Source organism: Lonchura striata, chromosome 1A (genome assembly GCF_050655825.1).
Source record: "Lonchura striata isolate lonStrDom1 chromosome 1A, ASM5065582v1, whole genome shotgun sequence".
NCBI lineage: Eukaryota > Metazoa > Chordata > Aves > Passeriformes > Estrildidae > Lonchura > Lonchura striata.
In genome coordinates, this window is record NC_140741.1 from 45,459,556 (window position 1) to 45,481,942 (window position 22,387).

Sequence of the window (22,387 nt, forward strand, 5' to 3'; positions counted from 1 at the left end):
TTACATTTTATTAAGGAACCATCACTTTTTGCTGTTGCTAAACTACTGGAAACGGGACTAGTTAACATGCGCAGGATTGAGATTCTTTGGAGACCTCTGACCGGGCATCTTCTGGAGGTAACTAATGCCTTTTATCACTTGTACTAGAATTTAGTTTGTATTAATGAAAATACCGTGGAAATATGTTCTTAACATGTAATTTAAAAAAAAGTATAAATTATAATTATATATTTTGGTTTAGGCACTTTATTGTTGCAACTTGAATGCATTATGATTTGGATTTAAAAGTGAATTTATTATATTTAAATTTCAATATTTTAATATCTCTTGGTAACTTTGTCTTTATGGTGCTGTCAGTCTTTATATGTTTTTGACACAGCAGTGTTCAAAAAGATCAAGTAATTATACTTCATATATTTGTTCTAATTAAAGTAGCACGAATTTACTGTTTCACGCAGTAGAAATATTTAGAATGATTCTGAAATAGAATCTTCCTGGAATTGAAGGCCGAATATTTATTAAGAAAGGGTTGTTTGTTTGGTTGTTTATTTTAATATTTAAGCTAACTACTGAATGCTTTCTTTAACAGAATACTGTTCAAGTATAAAAATGTCATAATCCTGTTGCAATCTTTTTAGTATATTTTAACTTCAACATGAAAAATATACTTTATGAAGAAAAAAAAAACCTTACATTTTTAATTAAAACTAAAAACAGATGATTGAATGTAATTGTAGTTTTAATTCTCCACACAAGTATATAGGAGAATAAAATGTGAGAACAGGGTTTGTTTTAGAGTGGGTTAAGGAAAAGGCTTTTCTTCCTCAGAATTCAGAATGTATCAAATACTTCCTTAACACTAGTGCATTGTTTCAACCAGTATCAAGGATTGGCCATATCTTTTTATGGAAGCCACATATTATATGCTTTATCTAGGAGAAAAAAGAAACAAACACTTCTGAGTTTAAAGACTTAAAGCACAGGCATCTCTTGTTTATTTTTTGCCCTACAAAACAGTGAGGTTCACCATCCACATCTTGAGACTGTTTTCCTCTAGGGAGCAGTCTGTTTCAGTCTGTTACCCATACAGTGCAGATAATCTGCCACTATTTTGTAGGAAATAGTGTCTTTTATTTTCTTTCAAAGTATACTGCCTTATTTTCTTTTAAACCTAAGTTGTTGAGGTACAGTAAGGAAGGAGGAAACATCAGGTATGATTCAGTTAAACACAGCCTGGGGGAATAGCATGTTCCCTGGTTCTGGAACTAGTCATCTGGACAGAATCAGGGCATGAAGTACTTCAAATTATCTCTTTTTATTTATATAAATTTTTAAAAATGTAATTAAATTAGGAGAGTGGCTATTTTTTATACTCATTTTTAAGCATTAAGCTATCTCTTCTACATTGTTCACCTTTTCAGTTTGGCTAGTGGTTGATAAGAGAATGGTCCACCACTAAAAAGCATCAGCCTTCTTTATGATACTGTCTTGGACTCTGGGTTCTCACACCATCAGAGCTAGGGCTGGAGGGGTGCGTGGGAATAATTGCATAGTGGTCAATGAAACTGTACACCTCCCACATTAGTTTGAGGGTAATGTATTAGATGCAGCACAGTTCATACTAGCTATCTAAGAAATTAATATGCACAATGTTTTTAATTTTTATATTCTAAAAAAGCATTTGTGAAAGTTGTTAGGTTTAGTGAATTTAGAGACAAAGAGAAATTAAGGTATGCATTTGAATCTCAAGCTTAAAGATGCTCACTGTTGCTTTATCAAGTTTTGAAAATACTGGAACATGAGGTTTATTTTGTCTTTAATATGTAGTTACTTTTTGTATTTGAGAGTACAGAAGATACTTTCTTTGTTGGCTACTGTCATGCTCACTTGATTATGTTAAGCAGTGTGTGAAACTTCCAGTTTTGTAGCTTTAGGTTAAGTTAAACCTGAGAGTCTTAGACATTTATTGAAGGGCTGTTTGGTGCTTTTTAATCAGTCATTATCAGAATTAGCAGTTAGTTTATTCATTTTGGAAAATTTGTTTACATGAATTATATATGTAATTTTCATTGTTTTCTTTTGTGTCTTTCCTGCTTCCTATTACTTCCTTATTCAGAAGGTATGTCTATCCAAATGATAAATTTCTTTTTTTACTATGAAGCCAAATTTTACCATTTAGAGATTTATTGTATTATTCTTATACTATTGTATGTACATTTTTATATAATTAAAATACCAGTTTTTAATGTATTATATATGTTGGTTAAATAAAAATGACTTTAAACAAAACATTGCTGTATTTTCAGGTCTGTCAGCATCCCAACTCCAGAATGAGAGAATGGGGAGCAGAAGCTTTAACTTCTCTCATTAAAGCAGGACTGACATTCAGACATGATCCTCCATTATCTCAAAATCAGGTAAGTTTGAAAAAAAAAAGGTAAGTTTAGGAGCAGATCCTTTCCTCCTTCATTCATAAAACAACTTTGCTATTGAGTGTATAAAGTCTGTAACTGTAACATCAGATGTAACTGTTATGTACCACCACATGCATTCTAATGAACTATCCTCTTTAATTTTTCAAATACCTAAGTACGAGTGATGCTTGCATATTGTGTTCATTTCTTAGAACAAATTATGGGTTACCCCCATGAGTGCAAAACAATTCCAGAATATTTAGTAGTATATATGTGATGCTGTGGCAGGTAGAAAATGTGTTGCCCAACCTTCTAAATTACAGCTGTTCAATCCATGATTAATAAAGCATTCTAATATTTTTACTGAGACTCATTGGATATTTTTCCATGGTCTCTTGAGGAGGAAGCTGAGTGTAGCCCTGCTGAGCAAGCATAAAGTTGATGACAATTCTTATGTAACTGTAGTAGCTTCTGTAGCTGCTTCCTGAGGAACCTGGAGAACATGAGCCAGGAAGGTAGACTTTCTGCAAAAGGCTCTTTATGATCTGAATTTGAGCATTGAGTGATTGAGATACTGAATTAATTCAATGAATCTTTCATTTGTACTGTATGTTTTTACTCATACATAAGAATACTTAAGGATGCTAACATTTAACTGATTCTTAATATGCTTTACTGTTTACTTTTAGAGACTGCAATTGCTTTTATTGAATCCATTAAAGGAGCTGTCAAACATTAGTCATCCTGATATCAGGATCAAGCAGTTGGAGTGTGTGCTACAGATTTTACAGAGTCAGGGTGACAGCTTAGGACCTGGTTGGCCATTGGTGCTTGGAGTCATGGGGGCAATCCAAAGTGATCAGGGGTAAGTGGTGGAAATAAAATTTTAAACTCATGTTAGGTAAGAACAGTAGAAAAAATTCTGCTTACATTTTTTGTACTTTAATAGCCACTTCAATAATCATAGTTTCATTGTAATTTTTGGCTTGTGAAAAATTTTACTCAACAAAAATACACTTTTTAATTCTTCCTGAAGCTCACTTTATTTTACTGAATTAATCTTCCAAAAGACAAGCATACTATTCCATTCTACGTTCTCCTGTAGTCAGCATGCAGTATACACTGTACTCAGTGTGCTGTTTAATTTGATCTTGACCATCTGGTGAACACATCTCTGGTGCTTGCCAATACTTCTATGTGAATCAGCTCTTGCTCAGTTTATCTATTGTTTCTTTTTCTTCTTAAATCTTCTAGTAGACTCTACTGTGTGTTTTCTTCTGATAGCTCTCTCTTTTTCTTGAAGCCTTCCTACCTAAATGGTTCCTGGTAGCAGCAGGATGGAAGATTATTTACTGGCTGTGGGTGAATCCCTTGACTTTCACAATTGACTCTGTTGCCAGCAGAGGTGGCCTTGTTCTCTGCCCACAAGGGAAAGTGAGAGATGAAGTTGTAATGAGTATTTTTGAAATGAGCAATGAATTGAACATCTGCCTTTCCAACTGTAAGCACCAAGGATTGTATTCACACATTCAAATCATATTTACTTTTTTTTTAGGTGCTAGTCAAGACTAGCAGCAGGATAGGTCATCATATAACTCTAGTGTCAGTAGAATTCTCCTTGGCATATCTTTCCTTTTGTCTCACCTTTAGTCTTCTGGTCATATAAAAACCTAAAGTCCCTTCAAATGCTTGAAGGATTTTGCTCTTGGACCAGTATTGTTTGCACTAGGACCTACCAAAATTCCCAAGGATTTTGGCATTCTTGGGTGTGATCTTTTTTTATAATTAAGCTGCCTTTGGTAGTTGTTGTTTCCACACTTGGTGCAATGTGTTCCTGCATGCCTTTTGGTTTTCACTGTTGTTAGTGATGAATGAAAACCACTACAAATTCCTTCTCAAGACAGTCTTCAGATCCCATTAAATGTCAAACCCATAACTCACTGGCCGAAATCTCAAGATGTTACTAACATCTTGTGTTATATCTTAGTCTCCTCCTACAAAGTATATGTAATAATCTACTTCCACTATAGCACTGTTGGTCCACATCATGTTAAGCAGAGTAGGAAAAAATGAAGCATGCCTCCTTTTCCATGAGAAAAAACTTAATTTTTTACCTAAGTTAACAGCTGTGAGAACAAGATGCAGATGCTACTATCATATTTTAAATATTAACTTATTTTTGAATAAAGTCTTGTGGTCAGTATCTTCCCTCTGATTAGTGAACATCCTGGATTCCAGGACAGAAATCCTTTTACCTTTCTGGAGAACTTCTTTCCAGGCTTTTATAAATACAGAAAATGCTGTTTTGATAACCAAAAACCATATTTTGGTCACTTCTGGATTGTACAGTACTATCCTGCCAACTAGAAGGAAGCCTGTCTTTGAAGAATTTTTCAGTGGAAAGCCTCTTAAGATTTGTCACTGAGCTTAAGTTTCTTCTATTTATAGTTACCTTTTCGTGGTCACCGGTAACACCAAGGACAGTTCGACAATTTCAAGAGTTGTATCACTGTTGCTACTTGCATGAGGAACTTTAAAACCTTTCTTCAAGCACATAGTAGTGTGGGAAATTAATTTTGAAAAACTGTTCTGAATTTGTTCTTGTAGCCTTGCATTTGAAGGTTAGAAAGACAGGTTACTTTCACAGTAACTCAGTACTTCAAAATGAGTAGTGGAACTATACTTTGATTTCCTGCCTTGTTCTCTTTTCACTTAGAATCCTTGAAGGTCACATACCTCTGAAACTGTACTGGAGGGAGCACTGCAACAGTTTTGGGTCTGTTTCACTTTACAGACTCCTCTAATGAGTATGGGGGAAATATTCTGTGAGTCCATCCTTCATCAGTATAGCAATGATAGATACTTTGATCTTACATGGTAGGATGGATGTTTCTCTGCAGTATTCATCATATTAGAGAATTATTAGTTATACCATTACTGTCCATGTGAAGTTTCTTGTGTATTTCTCTGGTTTCTATATTATGTTGGCTTTATTTCCACAATACAGTGGAAATAACCCACCTCTGATTTTGAGTTTGGATTAATAAAAAAGAAAGCATTTGTTATTCTGGAATAGGTAACTGACATGTCTATTGTCTGAATTTTTTTCCCAGGATATATATCCTGAAGGACATCAAGTTTCTGTATTACAAAGCTTTGAAGTTATTTCTGTTGTACATTAAACATTGAAAAAACCCTGCAGTGAAATTTAAATGCAGCTTCCCTATTTTGTGTTGCCTACACTCCACCACTCCTTTTGATTCCTTCATTTTGTCTGTCACTGAACAAGATTTTAGTTGTAAATGGCTTTGCTGCTTCTGAGAACTCCTTCTTGCAAACCTTTCTTGTACTATATTTTTAGGTTGTATTCAGAATCTAATTCTGAAGGCAAAGTAATTATTAAGGATCTATTTAAGGGTAGATATTTTGAAAAGTTTTTGTCTGATATAAAGTAGTATTGAAGCAAGTAAGACTACGATTATATTAGTGTGCATCTTTCCTAAGAAGTAAAAACAATTTTGCCCACCTGTTTGGCATTCTTGAAGTAATTTGTAACTGCTAATATGAGAAACTCTTCAGAACAGCATAATCTTTAATCTTCCAGATAATCTGGAAGATTATCATGCTTAAATTAAGCTTGGTTTGTTTGGTTTTTTTGTTTTGTTGGTTTTTGGGTTTTTTTTGTCCTTTGTGTTTTTTTTCAAATGTTCTGGCTAACACATTTGAACTAACAAGCCTTAGAACTCTAAAACAGAGAAATGGACTTCACTATGTAAAATTAGCTAAGGACCATTGGAAAGTCTAGACTTCCAGCTCCACTAGGTAGTTAACATGGACTAAAACTACTTCATCAGAATTATAAGCTTCAACTTAAAATTATATCGCAAAAAACACATTTAAAGTGATGCAAATTCTTCTCAAAAACATTAATTTCATTTTTAAAAATTATTTAATAATGCTATCTCCTGAGGTATTGTATTCAAAATATTTCCATGCTCTTGAAGAAATAAGAAATGAGTGTGTGTGTGCTTTGTTTTTGTTTTGTTTTTTTAAGAGAGTCCTTAATACGGACTGCATTCCAGTGTCTTCAGCTTGTTGTGACCGACTTCCTTCCTACAATGCCATGTACTTGTCTGCAGATAGTTGTTGAAGTTGCAGGAAGCTTTGGACTTCACAATCAAGAGCTAAATATTAGTTTAACTTCAATTGGCTTGCTGGTGAGTTTTGTATTAACTTAGAGTGATGCTTCTTCTGGCTTTCATTTTTGCTTTTCTTTTTAAATGAAAAGTTACCTGTAGTCATTTATACAAATGAAAGCCACAACCTAGTTTTTTGGGTTCTTACTGAGCTCCCATGCTGTCATTTTGAATCATAGGTAAATTGAGTGAGCACATCTTACCTTTAATCTCCATGGCTCCTGCCTTACTAAAAGAAATAGTATTGCACTGTAAGCATGTTCATCAGTATCTTATTTTAATGCATTTTTTGTATCCCCATAATGGGATCCTAAAAGCTGAGAAAGAAGAGTAATTTTTGGACCTTGCAATATTTATCTGCTGATCTTATTTCACCAATGTAGGGAAATTAATATCTTGATATACTTTGCAACATACTTTGTGAAAATAAGAGGCAATTTATTTCAGGATCATTAAAGCATTACCCTGTTTTTATTGTCCAACACCATATGTCTTATTTATTTTGTAGTGGAATATTTCAGATTATTTTTTCCAAAGAGGTGAAATAATTGAAAAGGAGCTAAACAAAGAAGAAGCAGTGTTGCAGAAACAGGCAGAAGAAAAAGGAGTGTTGCTGAACAGACCTTTCCATCCTGCATCACCATTTGACTGCCTTTGGTTATGCTTGTATGCCAAACTTGGTGAACTGTGTGTGGATCCCCGGCCTGCAGTTAGAAAGAGCGCCGGGCAGACATTGTTTTCTACTATTGGTGCTCATGGAACTTTACTGCAACATTCAACATGGCACACAGTAATATGGAAGGTATGATGTGTAAGCTTCCTCTTAATGTTTTCTAAAGAGCATTTATGTTCTATTAACCATTGACCATTTAATAACCATTATCCCTTAGATAATTTATTTGGACTTTCTAAAGATAACATAAGGTGGCAGAAACCTGATCTCTTGAGTTTTGGGAATGATTTTTACACTTTGTTATCTCTAGCCTTTAAAGCCTCTTTTAAAATACTATTTTAATATCCTAATTATTTAGTTTTTACTCAGGAGTGTGATAAAAAGATGGTTTCCTTCCTACAAAAATGAATTACTTAGCTTTTGTGTGAAAATGGAGATGTTTGATGGTTATGTGACTGGGTTGATCTGGTACTAGATGGAGCCTTGCTTTGCATTCTGATTTGAGTCTTTCAAGAGGAACTATAAAATGTTGTGTTCTAAGTCACGGTCATGTTTGTTGTGCTTTAGGCTGTATTTGAGCCTCCCTGTTATACCTGTGAAGTGTCTGAGATCCACTGGTTTTAGCATTCTCTTGGTGCTGACACTGTTCTTGGTGGGTTTGAGTGTGCTATTTCCATCCTTTCTCAAGCGGCTATCAGTTGACTGATTGTTAATCTTGACTGCTGTGGAAACTGTTTAAAACAAGGGAATTTTCAGGGTGACATAGTGACAGAAAGGATAATGAAAGAATTACTGGTTTTTGTTGGTTTGCTATGAATACAACTATGTTATTTGAAAAGTTGCATTTTTCCTCTTTTTTTCTGGCTATTACAGGTTTTATTTCACCTGTTGGATAGGGTTCGAGAATCTTCTACGACAGCTGACAAAGAGAAGATTGAATCAGGAGGAGGCAACATTCTCATTCATCATTCAAGGGATACAGCTGAGAAACAGTGGGCTGAGACATGGGTGCTAACACTGGCTGGAGTTGCAAGAATATTTAACACTAGGAGATACTTACTGCAGCCTCTAGGTAAAATTTATAGATATTAAAAGACACAGTGATAAACTTTCTGCTTTTTTATGTTATTTTCAGTTAATGTACTGGGCAAGAAGCTTAGTCTTAGCTCAAAAATGTTTTTTGTTTTGTTGCCTCAAATGTTATGAAAATTATGGCGTTACTAATTCATGCTTCATAGAGCCAAAAATTGTAACTACAGATTTCCTCTGTCACAGTACTTGAGGTTAAATCTCAGTAGTCACAATTCAGTCCCAATTCTATGTGCTAAATAGCTTTAAATTATAGTAGATTGATAACAATAATATGTTGTCTTTTCTTTGTTCTTATCAGAACATGCTTTTCCTTTGATCTGTGTAAGGGAATGCAACACTTGCCTGTAACTCTTCTGTGGCATCAGTGTCAAATTTAACAGTACTCTGAGAACATAAAGAGAACTTATCTGTAAAGTCAGTGGAGTATTGGACAATTACATTGTTCAGCTGCATGTAGTAATATTTTTCAATGTCTTGATAATTTTTACAAGGAAAAAAATGCAACAGGAATAGAGAATATATAGCTTAAAAAGAAAAGTCCTCATTAGATTAATCTACCTACAGCATCCTATAGTATGCAATTAATCTATATTAACCAAAATTAAATAAATTATTGTATTTTATTTTGGTCATTTGTGATACAAATGACAGCTAGTAAGTGTATCACTCATTTTCAGAAATGTGGTAGAATGTAGGCTATATTAAACTTGAGTTAAAATTAAATAAAAAAATTAGAACTACTTTAATTATTCAAACCTTGTAATTAGCAATATAGAAAATTGAAGGTTAAGGCTAAATTTAATGAAAAACTCAAATGCCTCAAATGAAATCTTTCCACAATACAATTATCAGAGCATTTTAAAATAAATTCTTTATAAATTAGTAATTGCATTATTTTGACCCTAATTCCTTGTTTGGGCTTAACCTTTCTTGACATCAACAGGCATCTAGTATGTTTAAGAATAAATCTGGTTTACTCTACTGAATGAAGAAAATGTATTTTACTGGTAGGGGATGTAGTATGTGATTTTTTTTTTATATCAAATTATATATAAAAGTCAAGTGGCCACCTAATCTCTTGAAATGTCTGTGTATTAGACTAACAAGAGGCAGAGTGGGTGGGAATGGGAATAGGAAGCAAGTTCCAAAATTATTTTTTCCCTCCTCTCTCTTTTTTTAAATAGGAGATTTTTCCCAAGCTTGGGATGTTCTTCTTGATCACATCCAGTCAGCAGCACTTAGCAAAAATAATGAAGTTTCCTTGGCTGCTCTGAAAAGCTTCCAGGAAATCCTACAAATTGTTTCTCCTGCTCGAGACTCTGAGAAACCTGAGACACCACCTGCCATCAATGTTTCTGTACCTTTGGTGGTAGGGACAGCTACTGCCACTAGTCTTGGCAGATCATTCATGAGAACTGACTCCATAGGAGAAAGAATAGGAAGATATAATGGATCTGAACCTCCTGTAATAACAGATGAGATTGAAGATTTGAATCTCTGGTGGGCAGCCTGGAACAGCTGGTATAGGATTGGATCAGAAAGTACAAGGCCTCCAATTACTTGTGATAAATTGACTTTCATTCCCAGCCAGCCTTTTCTTACAGCTTTAATTCAGATATTCCCAGCTCTTTACCAGCACATCAAAACTGGTTTCAGCATGGATGATCTCCAAAAGCTGGGTGTCATTTTGCATGGTGCTGTTTCAGTTCCAATCAGTTCAGATGCTTCCCCTTTCATCCTTCCATCTTACACTGAAGCAGTTCTGACAAGTTTACAGGAAGCAGTGCTTACAGCTTTAGATGTTTTACAAAAGGTAATAATGCAATTTCTAGTGTGTGAAAGGTAAACTACACTGTGTGCTACTACTGCTCTACAGAACTATATTTTGGTGATTTAAACATGATTTAAAAAATTATTTATAATTGCATAGTGTGTTGTATTTTAACAATAGATTTCCATTCCTGCTGCAAAATAGATGCTCTGCATTGAAAGGAAAGTTGTAATCTTTATGAAATGTGCTTTTGCTTGATTGCAGAAGTACCTTAAGTGTTGTGCTGTGTTTGTAGCCATTTACATGTCCATCTAATATTCAAGTACTGTTGATGTTGATACTGTTGATACTGATGTTGATACTGAAGGTCTGTACATGGGGATGGAAGAGCAGTCCTACAAACAGTGTTCCATATGATGTCCAGGTGCTGCCATGAACAGTCAAGAAAGAACAATGATTATGAGAGGTTAAAGGTTACACAAGGCATAAAATATAGAAGGTTTTATGGCAGATTACCTACATTCTGGACTCTTATTAATCAGTTATTTAAGGAAAATGCTGCATCTCTGCTTAAGAAATTCTTTCTATAGAACTCATGCTCAAAGAGCACTTTTCATGCAAGTAAATCTAGAAACAAAAAAGAGGGTGCTCTTTCTCTGAAAGCAAAAAAGAAAAGAAAATAGTACTGCTTGTTTCTTTCTCTTTTGCAGTTGTAAAATACCTCCTTGCAAAATTCAGTGCTCATTCACAAAACTTATTTATTTAAAAGAAGCAGAGTTGATAATGAGTTAAGTTATGCATTTATATTAAGCACTACTTTTAAAAAAACACCCCCCCACCCCTTCCCCAAAAAAACCCCAACAAAATAAACATACTTGGGAAATGCCAGAATTAAAATATGTACATGACCTGGCTTCATTCCCCTTGGGCTTTCATGTTAGGACTACTTTGCTTAACTGTGTGACCATATATTCCCCCCCTGCTGCTGTCAGGATGCTGCCCCATTTAGCTCATGGAATGCATGCTGGGTGCCAAACGAGCAGCAATTCAGTGTCTTGTTTTCTCCTTTGCTTAGTATGAGCAAGGTATATATATGCAAACAAGGTAGAATAATTACCTTGCAGCCATTCCTTTAGCTGATGGTTTTAACAAATATTCATTAATGTATTTTGAAAACAGAGGTATAAGAATGGCATCATAAAAAGGCTTAGGTTGGAAAGAACCTTGAAGATCATCTAGTTCCAACCACTCCTGCCATAGAAATGCTGTGAAGTGAATTATTTTGTTTAAATTTCAATTAATTTTGCTTGGATAGAAGTTAGTATTAAATCTCAGGTTTTTTTATGTGGGTGTTTAAATAACATGGAGTTGTTTTAAAGCCAGTAATCTCTACATTTTCATCCTTTTCCAGTCAGGCTTGATCCTTTTCTATCCTCCCTTTTCCAGCAGGTCATTCTAGCCCAAATCCTGTTTTTCCCATTTGATCAGTCCATTTATTTCTCTCAGATTTTTCTGGTTTTCAGTCTCCTTATGCAGATGATCTTAATTTCCAAAGGCTGAGGCATTAGGGCTTTTCAAAGAAGGTTAAAGTTTTTAACATGGGGAAAAAATTGCACATTATTATACTCTTGTTCTTGTCAAGATGTTTTAGCTGCAATAACTCTACATGAGAAAGTGAGACATCTTTCCTTCCCCACTCCCAGTGTCACTGGGTTACCATGGCAGTTATAAGCCTTTGCAAATACAGACTTCCATTAGATGGTACCTCAAACCTCCCATCTGACCTATAGTTATTTTACTAACACAACAGCACTGAAGTTCCTAAAAACATTTTAGTATTTTTGGACATCAGTAAGTTCTGTGAAGTTGTGTGATTGCTCCTCTTGGCTGTATGAACACAGTACAGTTCACATGGCAAGGCAGCCAGACAGTGCTGATGTGAACCAAAGGCCATGAGTCAAATGGTTTTCCTTTAGGCCAGAGTACCTTCTTCCTGTCTTGAAATCAATTTATACTCTCAGGAGTTCACACAGAAAGCATTAAGGCAGGAGTACACAGTGGAAGCATTAAAGAAGAGTATGTAAATATTTGCAATCTTTGAAACAAAACATTTCTTTGTGTTTGCATGTAGCATCAAGTTCTTTGCTGATACAAGAAGACCTGGGTCAGTTCTGATTTTCTCTGAAGTTGTGGAACAACTTTGCAGTTTGAATAGCATTAAAAAACCTAACATTTTTCAGATTAAGCCCTGACTAGTTAAATAAATATATTTTATAATGTGATTCCACTAACAAAGGACACCATTGCAACTCAAGAGCATGGGAATGGAAAGGATTTTGCATTGCTTTTCAGTCTTCCATATGTTGAGACCATTTTACACCCTTTGGTTTGTTCTTTGTTCTTTTTATTTCTCATTAGAACTCATCTTCTAGTCTTTTACTGCTGTAGTATAGGGGAGTTTGGGGTTTTTTGGGTCATGTAAATACATTGTTCCTGAAATGTTTTACATTTTAAAGCAAGATTATAAGTTTTAGCTATGCCAAACCATATAATTCTAATTTTCTATTTTTTTCTATAAGACACTCTTTTTACTACTTTTTGAAGCCTTCTATGATTTACTTCTGAGATTTAAATGTTTATTGAAGTAGAACTTAAGATGTGGCTGAGATCTATTTACGAGACTTATGTAATACTTTATTTTACTGACAAGTCAAAGGAGAGTTTGTGAAGAAAAGTTATCTCTTATTGGATGAGATACCTGTATTTACTGAATTATATATGCCCAGGTATCTTGAAAGTTGATTTACTTCAATAAAGTAATAAAATTTAATTTCCTTAACCTATTTGAACTATACACGATTTTTCATACAGCATGACTCTTGCATAGTCCTATAATGGGGAGTTTTCTCTAGGAGTTCCTTGTACTGATGAAGGTGTTAGAGCAAAAAGTTGAGAAATATATATTAAGCTAATGTATTTTCTTTTGATAAAGGCTATATGTGTGGGCTCAGAAGGTATGCAGATAATGTACCCTGCAATCTTTGATCAACTACTGGCCTTTGTAGAATTTTCCTGCAAGCCTCCACAGTATGGACAGCTGGAAACAAAGCACATTGCAAATGCAAAGTATAATCAGGTAATTAATTAGAAATCTCACTCATTTCACTTGGCTGGAATTCAGCTTCAGATATAGCATGTCCAGCAAGATGCATTTGTTCAATCTGTAAAAACTGCATGTTGTGTAATACGTTTTTTTTACATGCTTTTATCTTTTTTTACTCTCTTTGCATTTTTCTTTACTTTTATACTTTGTATTCCTTCATGTAGGAAAGGTCTGGCTTGGACACCAGACAAATGTGTCTGTGTTTGTACAATAATTAATCTAAAATAATTTGTCCTACAAGAGATACTAAATTTAACAAAAAGACATGATATCTTTGATTGGAGAAAATTCCCTCAAGCTGCAGATTTTTGACTTGCACATGCTGTAAAGAAATGGAATGTGTTCAATATTTCTTATCTGTGTACACTGCTGTTCACTAAGCATGAGCATCTGATTCAGTGTAATCAAAGAGGTAACTATTATGTATGTATTAATTCTTCTTATTCTGTTTGTCCTGCAACACAATGGAATCACACTAGATACAACTATTTGCACCGGTGAGTTAAATTTCCTTAAAGATTGTCCTAATGTAGTTGTCTTGCTTAGGCTGCAACATTTCTCCTACTTAAATGTACTTTACTTCAGTGTAGAGTACATTTTCATAGCCAGACTATGTTGTATTTGCGGTTTTGTGGCTTGGACCATATTTTTAGCAAACCTTGCATGCATTAAACTGAGAGTTCAGTGCAAAACAAACACTTTCTGTTCCTTAATTAATATATTTTCATGTATCATTTAGTAATTTGCTAATTCCTTTTCCTAGGCAGAATGGGTGGCATTGAATTACGTACCATTTGCAGAGAGATCATTGGAAGTTGTGGTGGACTTATACCAAAAGACAGCTTGCCACAAAGCTGTGGTAACAGAGAAGGTTCTTCAGAACATTATTAAGGTAAAAGTTTAACCTGCATGCGCTCTGAATTTAATGAGCTTATATTGAAAATCATGAGTTTTATTTTCAGTTAGTGTCACCAAATGCTTCCTAGGAAGCTTCAAGCTGTAATAAATAGATTGATATTTTATGAAGAGGAGCAGCAGGGAATCATTCCTTTGGAAGATGGAAGGCCATTTATTAATCTATTTGTATTGTTCTTAGCTGGGTAGTGTCAGCATCAGTATCTCAGTGTTATGATAAAAATTAACACATGTGTTAGGCCACAAAATATTAAACTTTGAAAGTGTTATACACCTGAGTGTGGTAAATAGGCCCCTTAGTACATATGGCATTGAAGGCCAAAGCCCAGTTTTTGTAGACTGGTATAAACACTTTTCCAGAAGTCTGGAAAATAAGAATGTGTCTGACCTGGCTTGTTTGCAATGACTTGACTGACATCAGGATTTTTCTGTATAGAAATTTAGAAACTTGAATGTGTTTAAAACAGGTGATATTACTTGAAATCTGTTGCGAATGAAATATTTGTATTTCAGAGTTAATGGAGTTGTTTTCCACTTGGCTGTTTTAATGGGGTTGGTGAAACTGATAGAAATACCACTTTTTTGTAACATTTGCAGTTGATAACAACATGATCTACTGTGATATATGAAAATGCTTTAAAATTTATTTTTCATGTCTCTAAATCTTTTGCTGATTAAGAGAGGAATTAGATTTGACACATATGACCAAAAGCAGCAGAAAAAATAAAGTTCTGTTTATTTCTAGGTTAGATTCTAGCTGTCACAATTTTTTGCTATAGGGAATTAATTATAATTGCCCCCTTGTGAGAGTCAGAGTGAGTCTTTCTTCCTTTTGTTTTCCTTAAATCAGAGACTGCACTAAAGGCATGGGGGTCATACATACAGTACCTGAATTTAGTCACTATGTATTTGAAATGTCAAACAAATAATTGGTTTTCCAAGATAACTTACTATCAGGTGCTAAAGTTTGACTAACAATACCAAAAAGAATGCATATAAGTGTAAATAGTTCATATATCTAATGTTTTAAAATTTATTCATGACTTTGTATTATAGATACTGAAGATGGCTTTCTATCTAAAAGGCTTAAAATTTGCTGTGCTTTCATCTGCTTTACATTTGAGTTGTATTGTAGCCTTTATCTTAGAATTTCACTAACTGTCCTTTCAAATTTCATGTGGTTTAACAGTCAATAATGACCAGATTTCTTCCAGTGTTTATGTTCCAGTGTTTAAAGTTCAGCTTTAGTAGGAAAAGTTTAAATGCAATGAAGGCTTTTTTTCTTTACTGCAGAAGCACTTGGGATGGCTTTATAGGGTCTGAATTCTCTAGAATACACTTGTGATAACAGACTGTCTGCAGTCTCCCATGTGTTAGGAAAGGCCATTTGTCAGACTTAGCAGAAATGGTGGATGGCAATACAGAAAAGAAAATTAGTGTGTAATTTCATAGTGTAAATGATAATGGACCAGTTATGACTTCTAACCTTGTATTTGGCTACAGACCTGTGCTTTAGCCAGCTGGTATATGATAAATCATCTTCAGAATTGCATTTGTAAAGGGCCCTCTCATATACTAGCAGAAAAGGTAGGGATGTGTGCTGCCATCTATAACAGTGTCCTCCGAGCTCTTGTGTAGAATCTTGCTGTAAGCTTAGATTTGTCTGAGCAACTATCAATTTTATTTTGACTTTCATTTTGCAGACACTTAGAATACCTCTTAGTCTGAAGTACTCGTGTCCTTCTGAAAGTACATGGAAGCTAGCTGTGTCCTCTCTTCTCAAAGTTCTTTCCATTGGACTACCTGTTGCAAGGCAGCATGCATCTTCCGGAAAATTTGACAGTATGTGGCCAGAGCTAGCAAATACTTTTGAAGACTTTTTATTCACTAAAAGGTAAACACAAGTTTCCTTTTTTTTTTTTCTTTAATGAAAAAAATTCATTAGCAATTTGTTCACTATATGTTTCAGTAGAGCTATTTGATATATGAAAATAGAGAAAAGGTAACCAATCTGTCTACTTCAAAAAGCTATACTTGAGAAAGTAGTACAAAAAGCTTCAATCAAAGGGAGAAGTGTAAGACCAAGAAAGAGCTCAGCTGAACTCTCAATATGGTATAATCTTTCTGAACAGGACGGGGGCTCTGTATGGACTCCCGAGGATGTTTACTCTAGATTTGATAAAGAGTTGCTGATATGTACACAATTTGTTCCTTTCTTCACTTTGAATAGAGTTACAACAGTATTTTTTTCTAATTAACAGCATTAACTATATGTATTTGTCCTAGCTCTATCTTGAAATACTACACTTAATGTGAATTTTTAAAAATTATTTAGTACACTGCTTTTCACATAGAAGCCCATAGTTATGTTGTATTTGTTTCTACCTAAGTTAAATTTACTGCACCTTAATAATTAGCCACATTTTATTTATGATAGTTTTTGAGAAGTGTAACTGAACAGTCATATTTATTACTATAAAGATGAACAGATTCCTCTCAAGAATGGAACACATTCTCAATCTACAGTGGGCAGGCTGAGAAAGTCCAGAAGTGAAAAATAGTAATGCTCAGAGACAGTTTAATCATAGAATCATAGAATGGTTTGAGTTGGAAAGGGTCTTCAAGATCATCTAGTTCCAAACAGCCTGCCATAGGCAACAACAGCCTCCACTAGACCTGGTTGCTCAGATCCCCATCCAGCCTGGCCTTGAATCTATTCATTTGTTCAAACAAAAGACTATAACATTAGCAAAACATTGTAAATTTTCAGAATATAATAAAAGCTTGCTTCAGAGAAGAATTTTTTGTCCCTTGGCAATGGATGAAAACTTGCTTCAGTACAGCAAAGACTTTCAAGGTTAGACACTAAGGGTACTCTAAGGAAGATTAGGTATTTTAGATAATTTCTTAGCAGTGGTATGGAATTTCTACCTTCTGTAAGCATCTGGGGCAAACATCTTTTAGGAGTAGTTTAAGTATATCTAATAGTGTTTTAGAATAAAGAACAGGTTGGAACCTGAAAAATATAATTCCCTGATTTTCAGTAACAAATATATCTTTCTTTTTAACAGAAAACAGTAAGATTCTTCAGTGCCTTAAACTAATATGCTGTGTGTTTAGTTTTGAAACACACAAAAGTCAGCAACCAAACATAGCTGTATTTACAAATGATGGATAAATAGCAGCTTGCCCAAAACAAACAAGCATACAAAAAAAATACCAATGATAATTTATTTTAGAGACACATCTGTTAGTGACAATATGTAATAATGAATGGGTTTGGAATATCATCAGTAGGATTACATGACAATCAGGTGAAAAACCTTCCTATTGTTTTTGCATCTACTTGAAAGAAAATTCTATTAAGTAGGAGGACCTATAGAATAGAAAAGGTCATCCATGATGGCATAAAAGACACTCCAATCTTCCCAGGTTTTATTTTATGCTTCACTGTTTCTTTACTGTAAAGTAATCTTTGCAGTATCTTGCTTGGTTTTCTTTTCAGCTGCATTTAGTATTCTTGCTTCCGTTCTGACACAGGCAGTCCACACCAGTTAACACCCTGTAATCTATATCCTTGTTGGGTGTACAGAATTCAAATGAAGGTTTTTCAGGTTATTGTAGAAGAATGTATGTTCACTTAAAAGTTGCTTTGGAAGTGCATATTACTATTTGTTGTAATTTAATTATTCCTAAATATTTGCAAAGCAAATTAAACATTTCAGTTTTGCATGTTCTTAGCTGAACAAGACTAAAATTTCTTGGTATTAAGTGTTCATAAATTCAGGGAAGAAAAATTATCCCAGCTCTTTAGTGTAATTCAGGATAATCCACTATCATCTGCATGACTTTCTGGCTAAATCTGTCTATAACAAATATGTTTAATTTATAGTGAGTGATTTATACTTTACTTGAGTTTTATTTCAAAAGTAGAAATTTCATCTTAATGTGTTGCTTGCTAGAAGCTATTACTTAGGTTAATTCTAATGCCTTTTTTCATTTGTCATGTACAGGCAAATATTCTCTGGAGGTAAAAGAAAAATAGTATATTTATGATGCTTTACAATGTCTGTCTTGACTTAAATCTGGTTTTGCCTCTTTAGCAACCAGAGTGTATGCTATAATTTAACGTACAAAATGTGTTTTAGAGAAATTTTTTTCATCACAATTAAAGATGTCCTTAGAAAAGTGTAGGAAACTTTTTTTCACTTAGACAGTTCAAAGTTTAAATTAAAGCACTAAAATTAGGCCAGTATATTGTAGAACCACATGGCTACAGCAAGATCATTTGACCTGTTAGTATAATTAATAGCCACTAGCATTATGCTTTCCAGGTTTGTTGTGAGTAGATAAATTTTGCATATTAGTTGTATTTTGTGTGGCCACAGAATATCTGCAGATTTTTTGGGTTTTTTTTTTACTTCCCTAATGCTCATCTTTCTCTAAATAGCAGTTTGCCTTCCAAGTGTATGGTTCTCCTACATACAGTTAGAGCCTTGTCCCTTGGTATCTTTAGGATAGATAGATAGTTTTTGTTCTTCCTATTAGCCTGAGCCTTGTGTTCCTAAAAACCATTAAAGCTGAAAAGGGAATGCATCTTCCTCATACCACTAGTCAGGACAATTAGTAATAGCAGTCATTTCTCCTTTTCTTCATCCTCTTCATTCTCCTCCTCCTCCCCATATTGCTACTGAAGCGTATCTCTCTCGCTGTGGTGTAAGGAGAGCTCTAGAGATAGCTGTGGAAGTTCCCCACATTGAGGTAATCCTCTTCTTATTTCCTTTGCTAAAATCTTTCTGCACTTTGTGCAAGATGCTGTGAGACTACCCTTGGCAAGTAGGGCAACTTGTCCTTTTTGGTTTGAAATTTGCTAAATTTTATCTTCTAGTGGTTTATAATTGCAGTTTACTTAGCCTCTTAAATGTGTAGTTGTTCTGCTTGTAAGGAAACTGAATCCAGAATTTTCAAATTTAGTATGTTCTTTAATTTTTTTTTGTAATTCTAATAGAAAACATATGCTAGTTATAGTGGTGCCTTATTCCAGGGTAATTTGAGAGAATCTATTCAGTCTTTTTGAAAGTAACAACTAAAATTTATTGCTGTGTTGACATGCATGTCATCCTTCAGGTTGCAGGGGAAGGCAGTGAGAATGTACTTTCCAGCTATCCATCCTTTATTTAAGAACAGCCAGGTTGTATAGAACTGGTTTTGGTGTGTTTCCTGATTTATTTGTATTAACAACAAGTTATGTTTTTTAAAACTTCTGGTACTACTTGGATTTTTGTCCATAACACCAAATCGATTAACCAAGCCATAGGTGAGAAGAGGAGAGTGCTTTTAGTTAGATTTGTGACTTGTAAACTTGAATTGGTTTTAGTAACTCTGTCCAAGTGGCTTTACTGCAGCTGTGAGTCAGGTGGCTTTCCAACTTGCAAATGTGTCACACAGCACAGGGAGGTTATTAAGTTAGGTGCAGGAGTGTACAAATCTGACTAAGGCCAGCATGGATTGAAAAGGTTCTGAAGCACAAAGAATTTATGAAATGCAGTTCAGCTGACTGCCCAAGAGGCTGAGAGTGAGCCAGAGTAACTCCATTACCACATTATCTGGATTTTTAGCATTCTCTAACATGCCACCCCTTGTGACAGGAATAGTTAGATATATACACTTAAACCTGAATATGGTTAGAACTGAAAATCCACTTTCTTATGCTGGCATTCTGTAGTTTTTCCTAAGCTCTTTGTTTCAATGAAACTGGAATGGTATGTCACAAAACACCCTTCTTTTTCTACTTTCAGTCTTGATACATTTTCATACTCCTCACTTTCCACTATTAAATGTTCTAGATGTTCTGTGCTATTGTCTGTCCAGGCAAATGGTTGCGTTTTCTATGTCCTCTTCAAACCTTTGTTCTCCAAGCCTGACTTAGCACTGCTGGGATGGTTCTAAATATGAAACAGCTGCATCTCTGAAAGACTCACCAAAAGCCTTAATGCAGTCAGTCTTCCTAACAACACTGCATAACAGATTTGATTAGGTTTTTTTCCTTCAGCTTTCATTAAAATTTGCCAGTGCACATTGCCTTATTTTTGTATGCATGTTCTCCAGGTTTCTACCTGGCTGAGCATTGGGTAGAAAAATGAAATTATCTCACATTATTTCTAATTTATGAGATTATTTCACATTATTTCACATTATTTCTAAATTTTTAACCAATATTTCAAACATTTTTCTAATCTAACTCGTAACTCTTCTAGTCACCGTGATTCTAGAAATCATATGTGTAGATAGCCTAATATTGTTTCTGGCATTGAAACTGAGTTGGCATTGATTAGAGAAGAGGTCACTGTAGTTTGAACCCTTAAATTAAAGCTCTGTGAATAGCTGTATTTAAAATAGTGAACCTCCTCGCCCCAGCATGGTCCCACCTCTGTCTTTTGGATAGGAACAGACTTTCAAGCCAGCTATGGGGATAAATGAGAAGGGATACTCACTGATGTTTAAAAAGTACAGAGCACAGCAGAAATTGTCTCTGCAGCTTTGTACAATAAGAAATTTCAAGTATAGCCAGGAGAGCCCAGGTAAATGAAAAAGAAAAGTGTTACTGTCATAGGGCATTAGCAACTTCCAAGACAGAAGTTTCAGCTTTTTAACATTTTCTTTTAGAGCAAACGATGGCTGAGAACTCAATAATCTTGATTTTTGTCATAAATCAAGGCAACATTTAAAATTAATACATTTCATATAACTTATTTTACACAAAATTATCTTCAGTAAGAAGCTGATATGTTTATTATTTCATATTGTTCTTCTTTCCCAGAGGCTTTCATAGAAGCATGTCAAGCCATTATATATAATAAAATTCACCAAATATGTGTGTGTGTGTGTGTGCATATATATATATATAATTTATTAGAGAGCAGTCTATGCTCACATGAGGGAATTAAATCAATACTTTCTCAGAAGATTATTCTGAGCAGAGTGCTGTGCATAGCAGGACTCTGGGTGCTTGTTAGGTCTTGGCTCTGGAGCCCTCCCTGTTCAGTGGGCAGGGGCTGGGAGCTCTGTACTGAGGAAAGTTGCTGCACACACTCTTACCTTTCATGGCTCCTGACCCTCTGGTACGGTTTGGATATGTTGTGCCAGAACAGCAAAGCATTTGGCCCCTAGATAGATGTATCCACATAGACAAAAATCTATTTACTTGGGAATAATTTGCTACATGAATAAATATGTACTAGGTAAGGGAGATCAGATATGGATGACTGGGCAGAAAAGCCTGAACACCTCAGCTCAGAAAGTGAGTCCTAAATTAGGAGCTGCCAGATTGAAATCTTCCCATGTATTTCAACATGACCTGCATTTCTGTGCATCATAGTAGCTTAAATTACTGTTGAAACATTTTGCATACTTATAAACTGTGTGTTAGAAAAGGTACTGACTGAACAGCTACTTAATATTTTATTTTATTCTGTGTTTTCAACATAAAATTCCAAACTTCCTGACTCCCTAATACACAACCCAGTAATAAATACGATAATTTAATATTTTATTATTTGTGTTTTTTTCAAGTCATACATGTAACACATGTCCGTTTCATAGGTAAAGTGATCTAGACATTTTCTGCATAAAGTCTCTTTGAGGAGCAGAGATATATTAATTTTTCAAGCAGAAACATTGGTACATACAGAATACATTCCTAACTGTCAAAACTGAAAATCAGCTGTAGGTGTGAAGACTGATCTTCAGTGTGTTATGCTAAGTATTCAGAAGATGGGGAGAAAAAAGCCTATCTCAGAAAAATCTTTGTCAGCAATGTATAGGAGTATTGGAAGAAAAAAATCACTCAAAACAAAACATCTGTCAGCTAAACAAATCAGATTTGAATGAGATTTCAAAACATTCAAGGTTCTTAAACTTTCATTTAAATTGGCAATGGGACAGAGGAGGCAGGCCAGATGAGTACCCTTCTGAGGACAAGACTGACACAGGTCTGCAGTCTTACCCTGGGCAGCAGCCTTGCCTGTGAGCACGTGCTTAGCTCTGAACTACTTACCACGGGGTCTGTTGAATCACTTCTGGACATTTCATCTGAAAACAAAGTCATATATATATCTAATGGAAGAACTTCAAAAAGTTCTACATTTCTTCAAAACTATTGTT

General features: G+C 34.7%; 1 protein-coding gene across 6 annotated transcripts in view; it reads left to right on the top strand.

Annotated features, from left to right (window-relative positions):
- MON2 (MON2 regulator of endosome-to-Golgi trafficking) overlaps positions 1-22,387 on the top strand; it is a 71,426-nt gene that overhangs the window by 35,283 nt on the left and 13,756 nt on the right. For 4 of the 6 annotated variants that reach the window (XM_021547424.4, XM_021547426.4, XM_085568419.1 and 1 more), the window contains 11 exons: positions 16-117; positions 2,307-2,417; positions 3,104-3,279; positions 6,469-6,631; positions 7,119-7,412; positions 8,157-8,355; positions 9,560-10,188; positions 13,139-13,282; positions 13,789-13,806; positions 14,073-14,201; positions 15,928-16,118. In XM_021547424.4, coding sequence (XP_021403099.1) covers positions 16-117; positions 2,307-2,417; positions 3,104-3,279; positions 6,469-6,631; positions 7,119-7,412; positions 8,157-8,355; positions 9,560-10,188; positions 13,139-13,282; positions 13,789-13,806; positions 14,073-14,201; positions 15,928-16,118 — 2,156 coding nt within the window. The remainder of the gene's footprint in view (positions 1-15; positions 118-2,306; positions 2,418-3,103; positions 3,280-6,468; positions 6,632-7,118; positions 7,413-8,156; positions 8,356-9,559; positions 10,189-13,138; positions 13,283-13,788; positions 13,807-14,072; positions 14,202-15,927; positions 16,119-22,387) is intronic. The other 2 variants (XM_077783491.2, XM_021547429.4) reach the window with 1 other exon arrangement.